Source organism: Scylla paramamosain, chromosome 6, assembly GCF_035594125.1.
Source record: "Scylla paramamosain isolate STU-SP2022 chromosome 6, ASM3559412v1, whole genome shotgun sequence".
In the NCBI taxonomy this organism is placed as follows: Eukaryota; Metazoa; Arthropoda; class Malacostraca; order Decapoda; family Portunidae; genus Scylla; species Scylla paramamosain.
The window spans coordinates 35453290-35466996 of record NC_087156.1 but is presented as its reverse complement, the minus strand read 5'-3'; the positions used below and the strand labels follow the sequence as shown (position 1 = coordinate 35466996).

The following is a 13707-nucleotide window of genomic DNA, read 5'->3' as shown; positions in this document are numbered from 1 at the left end:
CTGCTCTCGTGCCCACACTCTTGAATCTTCTGAGTTTTCCAACATCTGGCTACGACTACAGAGTCACTCTCAAACTAAATTCATCTGTGCTGTATACCTCTCACCTAACTCCTCTGACTATAAGAAATTCTTTGACTACTTAACTTCCAAAGTGGAGCAAATTCTGACCCTCTTCCCTTTTGCAAAGATCTCCATTCTTGGAGACTTCAATGTTCACCACCAGCTTTGGCTTTCCTCTCCCTTCACTGACCATCCTGGTGAACTAGCCTTCAACTTTGCTATCCTCCACGACCTAGAGTAATTGGTGCAACACCCTACTCGTATTCCTGACTGTCTTGGATATACGCCCAACATTCTTGACCTTTTCCTGACCTCTAATCCTTCTGCTTATGCTGTCACCCTTTCTTCTCTGTTGGGCTCCTCCGATCACAATCTCAAATCTGTATCTTGTCCTATTACTCCAATCCCTCCTCAGGATCATCCTAAGTGAAGGTGCCTCTGGCATTTTGTCTCTGCTAGTTGGGGGACCTGAGGAGGTATTTTGCTGATTTTCCTTGGAATGACTACTGCTTCCGTGTCAGAGACCCATCTTTGTGTGCTGAGCATATAACAGAAGAGATAGTGTCTGACATGGAGGCGTACATTCCTCATTCTTTTCTCGACCTAAACCTTCCAAACCTTGGTTTAACACATCTTGTTCTCCTGCTATATGTGATAGAGAGGTGGCCCACAAAAGGTACTTAAGCCTTTCATCACCAGAATCTCATGAACTTTATATTTCTGCCTGGAACTATGCCAAGTCTGTTCTCCAACTAGCCAAAAACTTCATTAACAGAAAGTGTCAAAACCTTTCAAGATCTAACTCCCCTCATGACTTCTGGCATCTAGCCAAAAATATCTCCAATAACTTTGCTTCTTCTTCCTTCCCTCCTTTATTTCAACAAGATGGCACCACTGCTATCACATCTATTTCTGAAGCTGAACTCTTTGCTCAAACCTTTGCTAAAAACTCTACCTTGGACGATTCTGGGCTTGTTCCTCCCTCTCCTCCACCCTCTGACTACTTCATGCTACCTATTAAAATTCTTTGCAATGATGTTTTCCATGCCCTTGCTGGCCTAAACCCTCGGAAGGCTTATGGACCTGATGGGGTCCCTCCTATTGTTCTCCTAAACTGTGCCTCTGTGCTTGCACCTTGCCTAGTCAAACTCTTTCAACTCTGTCTGTCAACATCTACCTTTCCTTCTTGCTAGAAGTTTGCCTACATTCAGCCTGTTCCTAAAAAGGGTGACCGTTCTAATCCCTCAAACTACCGTCCTATTGCTTTAATTTCCTGCCTATCTAAAGTTTTTGAATCTATCCTCAACAGGAAGATTCTTAAACATTTATCACTTCACAACCTTCTTTGTGATCACTAGTATGGGTTCCGTCAAGGCTGCTCTACAGGTGATCTTCTGGCTTTCCTTACTGAGTCTTGGTCATCTTCTTTTAGAGATTTTGGTAAAATTTTTGCTGTTGCCTGGACATATCAAAAGTTTTTGATAGAGTCTGCCATAAAGCTCTGATTTCCAAACTACCCTCCTACGGCTTCTATCCTTCTCTCTGTAACTTCATCTCAAGTTTCCTTTCTGACCGTTCTATTGCTGCTGTGGTAGACGGTCACTGTTCTTCTCCTAAATCTATTAACAGTGGTGTTCCTCTGGGTTCTGTCCTGTCACCCACTTTCTTATTATTCATTAATGATCTTCTAAACCAAAGTTATTGTCCTATCCACTCCTATGCTGGCGATACCACCCTGCACTTTTCCACGTCTTTTCATAGATGTCCAACCCTTCAGAAGGTAAACATTTCACGCAGGGAGGCCACAGAACGCTTGACTTCTGATTTTTCAAAAATTTCTGATTGGGGCAGAGCAAACTTGGTATTGTTCAGTGCCTCAAAAACTCAATTCCTCCATCTATCAACTCAACACAACCTTCCAGACAACTAACCCCTCTTCTTCAGTGACACTCAACTGTCCCCCTCTTCTACACTGAACATCCTTGGTCTGTCCTTTTCTTATAATCTGAACTGGAAACTTCACATCTCATCTCTAGCTAAAACAGCTTCTATGAAGTTAGGCATTCTGAGACATCTCCGCCAGTTTTTCTCACCCCCCCCAGCTGCTAACTCTGTACAAGGACCTTATCTATCCATGTATGGAGTATGTTTCACATGTCTGTGGGGGTTCCACTCATACTGCTCCTCTAGACAGGTTGGAATCAAAAGCTTTTTGTCTCATCAACTTCTCTCCTCTAACTGACTGTCTTCAGCCTCTCTCTCACCGCTGCAATGTTGCATCTCTAGCTTTCTTCTACCACTATTTTCATGCTAACTGCTTTTCTGATCTTGCTAACTGCATGCCTCCCCTCCTCCCACGGCCTCGCTGCACAAGACTTTCTTCTTTCTCTCACCCCTATTCTGTCCACCTCTCTAATGCAACAGTTAACCAGTATTCTCAATCATTCATCCCTTTCTCTGGTAAACTCTGGAACTCCCTGCCTGCATATGCATTTCCACCTTCCTATGACTTGAATTCCTTCAAGAGGGAGGTTTCAAGACATTTATCCATCAATTTTTGACTACTGCTTTGACCCTTTTATGGGACTGGCATTTCAGTGGGCTTTTTTTTTATTTTTTTATTTTATTTTTTTTTGCCCTTGGCCAGTGCCCCTCCTACACACACACACAAAAAAAAAAAAAATCTTCCAGTCAATCCCATCTAGCCCATCTGTGGCCATGAGGGCAGGTACAACAGATGAATAGTTAGAAAATATAGTTTGGATCTTTGAGGTTTGACTGTATGAAAAATGGAAACTGTATGTGGCAACATCTTTACATTATCCAATCATTGTCTCTTTTTTTTGGTTGTCAGTCAGTGCTAGTAGTGACAGCCATCACCCTACATGCTCTCTTCTGGTTAGTAATGTGTAATGGGTTTTCTCACCCTCTTACTTTTTGACACCATTATCTCAACTAACATAACAACAAAATGGAATACAAGATCAATTATTTCCAATTTAACACAAAAATTCTGGTAGATGTAACATTTACATGAATATGAAAAAAAGCAATCTGTTTCAAGTGGATGATATTTCTGAAGATTTTAATGGGCTTAAAAGAGAGCATATTGATGATGGTGGTACCAAGGTGATGGAGTTGCAGCAGTAGAGATAAACTATAAAATGTTATGTATTAAATATATTTAATTTTCCTTACCTTGTAATTATGTCAGCAGTCACCTTATGCAAGCCGGCAACTAATACAGGCAAGGTAAAATTACATGCAGGTGAAGGTGAATGTGTATGAATATTTTCAAGGCACATCCTATAATTACTTGGAAGTGCTATCCTGTTTATTTTGGTGGAAATTATTAAACATATTTCTGGACAAGACAATGAGTTTTCTTTTTTTTTCTCTCCTTTTTTTCTTTTTGCATATAGCGATTTCCCAAAGTGCATTTTCAAAGCTTATAAAAAGCTGTTTTAGCTACATATGATACATGTTCCTCATACTAATTAAAAAAAATAATCAGAAACATTTTCTCTCAAACACATCAATATTTTTTAATACAGTATATGATCATGGAGGAAAAAAAAGGTTCTGTCTACATAAGGTTCATGTACAGTGGTGCACTAGGTCTCACATTTAATTGTTTTTGCAAAATATTCTTAGAAGTTGAATCCATGAATACTGGAACACTGATCCTATGAGAAAGATGATACTGGTTTTAGGCTTATCTTAAAACTCATATGAATACCAATTTGATGCCTAAAAACACAATTATTCCATTTTCCAAAATATTAAGAAAAATCCCTAAGAGTTAAGAAGTTTGGTGAGCCATTCACATTCTTTAACATCAGTAGGTATTTTTCCTTTATGAACAGTTATAATATCATAAGGCATTATTGAATTAATAATCCAGTAGGCACTTGATTTTTAAAATTCAGATTTTCCTGATACTGAAAAATTTTGACAAAATCTTGGAAAAATTAAAATCAACACTCCATCAACTGCATACACTGACTTGCAATTAGTATGCCAAGTGATTTGTTAATCTTGACACAAGTTCATGCAGTGCTTATAGTTCACTACAATTAGTTTTTAGATTCAGTATAGCATAGTTTTCATTTTGGTTCATCAACAATGGCTTCTAAAAGTGAAAAGTGCAGAAGACAATAGACTGATCAAAATGCTCAAAGCAGGTGTACTGATAGCAGGGAGTGATACTTAGGGTATGGATGATGGAACTGAGACCTTGAGACCTTTAATAGTGATACACATTAAGTGCTGACTGGTCTTATTTATGATGATATTGTGTTCCTTCAGAAATCCTAAATGATATTGAAACTTACAAGATACACTGTATGGTGATAAAAGCAATGAAAATAGTAGCAAATGGTGAGTGAGGTGATGCCAATAATATCAGTTGAAAGCAGCCTTATGTAAATATCTTGTGGTTATCTACTTTTTCTAAATTGCATTAAGATCCACAGAATTTATTTTAGTAACATAAACATTGGAAACAGGTGAAATCCTGCCAAATGGTGAGAATTTATTTTGAGAGCTAGCTGAGAAGTGAGGTAAACCAAAGTTTCAAGTGACAAGGAATAATGGCATCTACTGTTATCTGTGATTTTCTTTATCTGTCAATCTGATTCTTGTTTGAAGGAACTCATTAAAAAGGAAATGGCCTTGATAGGGTTTTGCTGGGCAGCAGCCAACCTCCTTGAAACATAACAGCTAGGAAACACCAAAACAATTGCAACTAAAGTAAGCCCAGATAACTGGGACACATGCATGTATATTTGTGATAGTTATATTAACAACAAAGAGTGCTCAAGATTTGTTGGTGTGAGAAACCAAAGTCAGCAGTTTTCACAACAGGTGTCACCTAATGCCTCAGCTGCCCATATTGAGATCCATGGGTGCCATGGATTTCTCCATTGTTCACAAAAGGCCTCAAAATGGCTCCCACAAACTTAGAATCTTATTTATCATGGATGGAAGAAAACTAGTTGATGATGATAAATGAATCAGATATGAGAGGTTTAAAGGTAAAAGAAACACCAGGAATGTCATGAATGGACAGACTGAAGAAAGTGTTAGATTCAAGAGGGAAGCAGAGCATAAAAGAATAGTCCCACATGATAAGAGTTAATGAATAAAGGCTTAAACGTGAAACAGTCTCAAGGGCTTCTTTGTGATGTTTTATAGTGTGGCAAGGACAAATCAATTTTGTTGTTAGGTTCTAATGCAGTAAGACCAACTGACCACATGCATGGGTGATTAGTAATGATGCATCCTCTCCTCCTGTAGTGGTTCATGTGCTGCAATGGATTTTGATATACTCTTCAGAAATGTTTGAGTGTATTTACCTAGTTGTAACATTTGGAAAAGAGCCATGTTTATGTTGTCCCGTCTCCACATCTACTTATATCCTACCTTGGTTTGAAATCACTAAAGGATCTTGCCTGTACCATTTCTTCCTGCATCTCATTCCATGCACCTACACCTCTATGAGGAAAGCTTTATTTCTTGGTGTCTTTTCTGTAAGAATTCTTCATTATTTTGTTTCCATGGCCTCTTGTATCTCTTGTATTCCTCTCAATAAGATCTTCTTTGTCCAGCTTCTCTAGCTCATTCATTACTATATATTACATTACAATTAATAATGTAATGTATCTCTCTTTTGTTTAAGATTCATTAAACTAAGTCTCCTTAATTTCTCTTTGAATGCCAGCTTTCTCAAGCTTGAAGGTATTTTAGTTGCTGCTCTCTGCTATCTTTCTAACTTGTTAATATTCTTAGTTTTTGGTGACCAAACCATCACTGTATACTTAAATCTTAGTCTAATTAAAGTTGCGATCAGTTTTTAATAATTTCTTCATCAATGTAGGTGAAAGCTACTCTTATATTCCTTAACAAATTTCAAGTCTCATCCATGATATTATTGATATGTTTGTCTGGTGTTATATTATCAGTGATGGTCACACCAAGGTATTTTTCTGTCTTTTTGCTAATTGTTTCCTCTAACAATATGTATTTGCATTTTTTTTTCTCTCACTCTTTCCGAATTCTACAACAACATATTTCTTTGTGTTGAACTCCATTTCCCATGGGTGGTTTCAATTAGTAACTCTGTCCAGGTCTCACTATAATGCTATACAATTTTCTTCTCTTTCTAGTCTCCTTAGCAAATTGGCATAATATGCAAAGAGGCTCATATAATTTGTATTGCAATCTCAGTTATGTCATTCATGTAGACTATAAACATGATTGCTACCAGTGCTGAACATTGTGGGGACTCCACTAGAAACTTTTTTCCAGGTGGATTTGCTGTTCTTCACTACAGTTCTCATTTCTCTGTTATTCATGAAGTCTTTCATCCAGTTCAGTTACCTGTTTTCTTTTTTATCCCACCAAAGTTTTCTAGTTTCCACATCATTCTTCTATGAGGGACTTTCTCACATGCTTTTTTCAAGTCCAAGTAGATATAATCCACCCACCCATTTCTTTCTTGTACATCAATCACCCTCGAATAAAAAGCTTACTTGATTTGCTGTACAGGATCTTCATTCCTGGAAAACAAATTGTTTCTGAGTGGGTTTATTTTTCCTTTGAGAGAATGGGTCTATCTCCTTTAATGATTTTTTCACAGATCTTTGCAACTACACCATTTAAGGACACAAACCTATAGTTAGAAGGTCCTCTCTATTTGTGGTTGGGGGACCACATCAGCTCTTTTCCAGTCTGTAGGGATTTTTCCTTCTGCTAAGGAGCATTCCATTACTTCTTGGATCTTATTGTGTGTGTATTTACCTAGTTGTATTTACCTAGCTGTATTGTACAGGTCACAAGCCAAAGCTCAATTTATCCTGTCTCCATAACCATATTTATCCAGTTTCTCTTTAAACATGTATACACCATTTGCCACAACCACCTCTTCCTTCAAATCATTCCAGATTTCAGTAGCTCGATATGGGAAGCTGTATTTCTTGATGTTGCTCGAACATCCACTCTTCTTTATTTTCTTCCCATTCCCCCTTGTGTCTCTCTCCCTTGTCCATCTGTTGAACCAAATCATTTCAGTCTATTCTTTCTATATTGTTTACTAATTTGTACATTGTTATCAGATCTCCTCTTTCTCTTCTCTCTTGTAGTGTTGGTAATCCCATCTCTTCAAGTCTTTCTTCATAGTTTAGGTCTTTCAATTCTGGCACCATCTTTGTTGCTATCCTCTATTCTTTCCAGTTTCTGTATATCTTTTTTTTTCTATGTGGAGCTCAAACTACTGCTGCATATTTCATTTTAGGTTGTATTGTGCTTGTTATAATTTTCTTCATCACTTATTTATCTAAATAGTTAAACTCCACCCTAATGTTTTTTTAACAACCTGTATGTAGAGCTGAATATTCTGTTTATGTGCCTTTCAGGTGATAGTGAGTCCTGGATCATTACTCCCACATTTTTCTTCATTGCTTTTTTGTTATTAATTAGTTATTATTTTTCCTCCCATTTTGTTATTCCATGAAGGTCTTTCTACTTTTTCCTATTTCCAACATGTGGCATTTTCTGGCATTAAATTCTAGTTTCCATCTTTGGCTTTATGCCTTTATCTTGAAAATATCCTTTTGTAACTCCTTGCAGTTATTTTCATTCTTTATTATTTTCATTATTTTTTGCATCATCAGGGAAAAGATTTATATAACTATTTAGATCCTCTGTCATATCATTTACATATACTTGAAACATAACAGGTACCAACACAAATCCTTGCGGTACCCCACTTGTCACTTCACACCAACTGGAATTACTGTCTCTGATTACTGTTCTCACTTTCCTCCCTTCTAAAGAAACATCCATCCATCTCAATGTTGCTTCTTTTAGTCCTCCTCCATTCTCTAACTTCCACATAGGACTTTTGTGGGGAACTTTATCAAATGCTTTTTTGAGATCCAGGTATATTGCATCAACCCATCTGTCCCTCTCTTGCACTCCATCTATTACTCTTGTATAAAAGCTCAGTAGATTTGTGGCACAGGATCTCCCTTTCATGAATCCAAATTGCTTTTCTGTAATTATCTTCTCATCTTCTAAATATTGTACCCATCTATATTTAATTACTATTTCACAAAGCTTGCCTACAATACTTGTTAGTGATACTGGTTCCATTTTATTTCCCCTTTTGTATACTGGGACTATTTAGATTTTTTCCATTCCCTTGGTACTATTCCTTCTTTCAACGAGCTGTTGATTATATAATATCCCATATGGGTTCCCATATTTGTTCTCTGGATTCTTTTAATATCCATCCACTTACTTGATCTGGTCTCATAGCTTTTCTAACATCTAGTTCTTCAAGCAATTTCTTGATTTCTTGTCTCTTTACTTGTGTCTCCTGTATTCCCTCATACCACTTTTAGTGCCACAAAATCTTTTTCCTTTGTAAACAGAGATTGAAAACTCTCATTCATTAGTTCACTCATCTCCTCAGTTGTTTCATAAATTCTTCCTTCTCTTCTTAACTTGTTTATATCATCCCTATGTTTTATTTTCCTATTTACATATCTGTAGAAGAATTTGGGCTCTTCCTTGCATTTTCTTATTATGTCACTTTCAAAATTTCTTTCTTCTTTTCTCCTTATTATACCATATTCATTCCTTGCCTTTCTGTATTCTCCCCTAGCATTTCTGTTCAGTTTTCTCATCATTTTCCTCCATGCCCTGTCCTTTTTCTTTTTTGCTTCTACACACCTGGCATTATACCATTCATGCTTCCCAATTTTCACTTTATAACTTGGTACAAACTGTTTCACCCCCTCTCTATACTTGCTAAAAATATCTCATTTTTCTTGCACTACCTTTAAATACCACTTTCCAGTTAATTTTTCCATAAAATTTATCAAGCTCTGCAAAGTTTGCCTTAGCATAGTTCTATCTCCCATTTCTAAACTGTTAATTTCTGTGCAACACTGTGTCCTGTAGTACTATTTCTATTGTCACATGATCACTTCTTCCCAGCGGATTCAGACAATGTATATCTGGTCTACTTTCTTTGGTTTTCGTAAATGCTTAGTCCAACTGTGATGGTTCTTCTTCTTCTCCTCTGCATCTTGCAGGTTTGTTCACCCACTGTCTCAATGAGTTCACCATCACGGTATGCATAAGTTCTTTGGTCCAAGACCCTACATTCTCTTTCACTTCCATCTCCTCCCAGTTAATTCCTTTGGTTTTGAAGTCAGCTACTAAGAGCACTTTGGTACTTTTCCTCATCATTTCCTCTATGCTATTTCTTGTTTCTAGTTGCATAATCTTATATCTATTGGTCTCCCATGCATTAGTTTTTGGTGGTATGTAAGTCACAATAACTTTCCTTTTTTCACTTCCTATGATCTTAATCACAACACTCAAAGTTTCAGCCATTTCATAACCATATTCCACTTCCTCAACAACAATATCCTCCCCATTTCTTTTCTTTTCTGTCTCTCCTCCATGTGCTATATCCTTCCTTTGCAAATCTCATCTTTATTTCTTCTTTTCATTTGGTTTCCGTTAAACATATCGCATCTGGTTTATTGTTCTTTAGGTAGTCTTTAAATTCCAATAGGCTTGACACCAAACCATTTATATTTGTATACATAATTTTTAAGCTTCCACTTGGTGATCTTCCATGGCATCTTTATGCTTCTATTTCCTCACTTTCATATCCACAACTTTCCAAATGAATCTCCTTGCTTGTTCCTGTGTTCTCTCCTCATTTTCTGACTGGGCCTCTACTCAACTTCTTCAGTTTACTTCTCTCTTCTTCATTCATGTCTCTTTTTATCCATATTCCCCTCATTCCTTCTACTTTTGCCAATTTTTCTGTTCTTTATAAGACATCTTCTGCTGCTGTTTGTGATGTGAATCTTATTTTCATTGGTCATGTTCCATTTTCATCATACTTTTCAATCCTGTAAACTTCTTCAGTTTGTTCAACTATCCCCTCTCCTTCTGCCACTTCCACCATAATTTCCTTAACCCTTTTCACTTCTTTCTCCCTAGCTATTTTCATGGGTAGGTTCTTCTCCTTGACCCCAAAATACCACCACACACATCTTTCTCTGTATCATGTCTCTTGCAGGATTACATTTTTCCTTCATTATTTTAATAACTTGCTTTTTCCAAGCCCTAATTGTGTTCCTGTTGCTGTTGCCTTATTATCTCCTCCATATCCACCTTTTGTTGTTGGTCTCTCTCTTCTTTCCAACTTTTGACTTCCTCTGTTACTAAATTCTTTTACTTTCCCAACCCTAATCACTCTCTCTTGTAAAGTTTTTTTTTTTATTCCTTGTTTTCTTTCTCGAGTTTCTTGATTTCTTCTTGTTTAAGTCCACTATTTTTGTCACTTCTTCACAGTTCTTTGTTTTCTTTTTCTCTTTCCATCTAATTTTTCTTCATCTCTATTATATCACTTGATATCTTTGTTAGACTGTCACCACTCACCTCTCTCTCTTCCTTCCATGACTTTATTATCTTTTTCAATTTTCTACATTTGTTTATTTGTATGAGCTACACTGACATCTTCCTTGAAACCTTTGAAAATATTTGCCGTGCCAGCCACCATCTTCCCTGATGATATCACTGACAATTCACTCTCTTCCTTCCATGACTTTATTATTTTTTTCAATTTTCTACATTTGTTTATTTGTATGAGCTACACTGACATCTTCCTTGAAACCTTTGAAAATATTTGCCGTGCCAGCCACCATCTTCCCTGATGATATCACTGACAATGTTTACTTTTCACTACTTCCATTTCACCCATTCGGCCACTTCCTGATTTACACTTCACTTCCCTTGCAGCCACACATCACACAATTCCCTATTATGGAGACAGGACTCAAGCTCAGTTGGGCAGTATGTGTGTGTGTGTGTGTGTGTGTGTGTGTGTGTGTGTGTGTGTGTGTGTGTGTGTGTGTGTGTGTGTGTGTGTGTGTGTGTGTGTGTGTGGGTGGGTGGTTGTGGGTGGGTGGGTGTATGTGTGTGTGTGTGTGTGTGTTAGTGTGTGTTGGCTAATCCTCCCATCTGCAGGAATTTTTTCTAGCATGCTCTGCAGCCAAGGCAAAAGACTAAATAGAGAAATAAGAAAAGAGACTAGGAACCTCTTCCTCAATGTTTTCATTCTCTTGCCTTATCTAAGTTACATCTTATTAGTCTATAAAATTATGGGTTCATACCACCAGTAAGGTGTTGGGGAGAGAGAGAGAGAGAGAGAGAGAGAGAGAGAGAGAGAGAGAGAGAGAGAGAGAGAGAGAGAGAGAGAGAGAGAGAGAGAGAGAGAGAGAGAGTATTTACCTATATGACAATAATCAAAGGTCAAGGCAGTTAGAAAATTATTCTTATGTTGTTTACTTTGATACTGGTGACACATTACCTGGTTTGTGAAAATGCTGTCAGCTGCTGGGCTGTCTACTGCACTAAAAGTGTTTTAGAGAAATACACGTATCTTCATTTTCATATACAATAATGTAATAATATATATATATATATATATATATATATATATATATATATATATATATATATATATATATATATATATATATATATATATATATATATATATATATATATATATATATGACTGTCATCTGTGAACTGAGTTGAATTATTTGTTTAGTGTCATTTGGGGACAAAGCTGGCCCACTGAAATTAAAAACAGCTTCATGCCTAAGAGGCATCAGAGACAGCTCTGGTGAAACATGAGGTTGGTTTGGTTACTGAGGTTAAATAGTTCTGCTGTTCAAGAAACAAAGTACACATGCAGTGGTCTTTGGTGAAGTACCTAACCTCCAGCATTTCTGCTGGCTGATTGACAACAATGTTGATGCAAAAGCACAGTATCATATCATATCTATTAAAAATCAGCAGCAGTTTTGGTATTGTTTGATTATAGCTTCATTACCAAAATTTAAATTGTTTTGAAAGTCAGAAACCAAGTTGGCCATGTGGTTAATCAACATCAACAAGCATTGATTGTAACAACAAAAGCACACCTCTACCTCCAACTGATGAGAATTAGTCCTGTTCTTACCACCAAATAAAAGAAATTTGGATGAGTGATGGAAATAAAGAATGGAGTGGGATGCATCAGCAACATTACCTTCACAAGCAAGTATGTTATTTTCACATAATCTTACTGTGGAATATGTGAGTTGCCATAAAACAGAAATTTGTGAATAAAGATGCCATGAAACTTGGTGCACCACTGTAACTGATTCTCTGCAGTCAAACACAGATTATTTTACTTTTATGATTATTGAGCAGCAATTATGAAAAGTTTTATCTACATAAATTAACTACAATACAAAAAAAATAAATAAATAAAATAAAATAATTAATTAATTAATTAATTAATTAATTAAAAAAATAGAAAAAAAAAAATCCAGCAAAAACAAAACATAACATTTAGGTAGCTGGCTATCAAAGTCAAGAAAACTAAATATTTTAATAGCAAATTATGAAAGTGAAAACAAGAGCTCACGATAAAATACCATGATGTGTGATTAAGAAGAAAACTATAATATATTCAATTTTTCTAAAGAATGTGATTATACATGAACAGTATGCTGTCAGCAGCCACCTTTTTCATTGCAGTCTAACAAACTCCAAGGGACCAATAGCAGACCTATGCACACATAGATGTTATATCAACTGTCAGTAGTCTGAGGTGATTTTTATGTTATAAATACTAACTGATTTACTGAACAAAGATAGTGAGCAGATCTCAAATATCTTTTTTTTTTTTTCCTTTTCTTTTCTTTTCTCACCTAGTCTTATGTTTCAATCAAGATTTTAGTTATTGACTCAGATATTGACACTTGAAACATTTCCTGCCATAAGGTATTATTAAGCTTAAGACAACAACAATGAACATATTTTTTTGTCGATGGGAAGGGATGACTTATTCCTTGAGTTTGCCACTTCGTACAAGCCGTTGGTACTCTGCTTCCACTCGCTGACTCACCACTACGTAGGCCTGAATCCCAGTCTGTTCATGACCTAGCCCATACGCTGTGAAATCTGAGAATATGAGCTGAAAAAAAGCAGATAAACGGAACCTCAGGTTGACTCACGCTGACAGCAAGTGAAAGGTGAAGGCCAAACAGATAAGGTGAGGCTTTAGGTAAACCTCATAGTTTTCTTCTTAAATAACTCCTATGTAAGCATCAATCCAAGCTAGTCCCATTCAACTTGATACCTATCTACATCTACAAAAACAAAAGTACTTTTGTAAAGAAATCTGGTATAAAGAAGCAAAATATAGCCAAAATACAAGAAACAGAAAGAAATGAGAGAAGGCAAAAAGAACAAGAAAATATACTGTAAATGCATAGCAAGAGGAAAAAACATCTGGCATTCTCCTGATGTGTATTTTCCTCTGTTTCAGAAGTAAAAAAATCTAATCATATAATAATTCTACTCTCCCAAAACAAAGATATTTTTTTCATGGCATATGTTTGGTGACTATTGTGACATACTAAATGGGGAATGTTATACTCTGATTAGTGCATGTTCAGTTACACTTGTAATTACAGTAATCATTAATACTTTGCAGTATTTCTTTCTACTAAATAAAACAGTAATGCAAAACACAAACAAAAAATCTTATGTGCAATCAAT

General features: G+C 36.3%; 1 protein-coding gene across 3 annotated transcripts in view; it reads right to left on the bottom strand.

Annotated features, from left to right (window-relative positions):
• Positions 1 to 13707, bottom strand: part of LOC135101658 (calcium-dependent secretion activator-like) — a 503368-nt gene that overhangs the window by 61474 nt on the left and 428187 nt on the right. Inside the window, exon 38 of one of the 3 annotated variants that reach the window (XM_064005957.1) lies at positions 13052 to 13120. The exons of the other annotated variants lie outside the window; for them this stretch is intronic. Within the exon in view, the coding sequence (XP_063862027.1) occupies positions 13052 to 13120 (69 nt within the window). The remainder of the gene's footprint in view (positions 1 to 13051; positions 13121 to 13707) is intronic. 3 annotated transcript variants of the gene reach the window in all.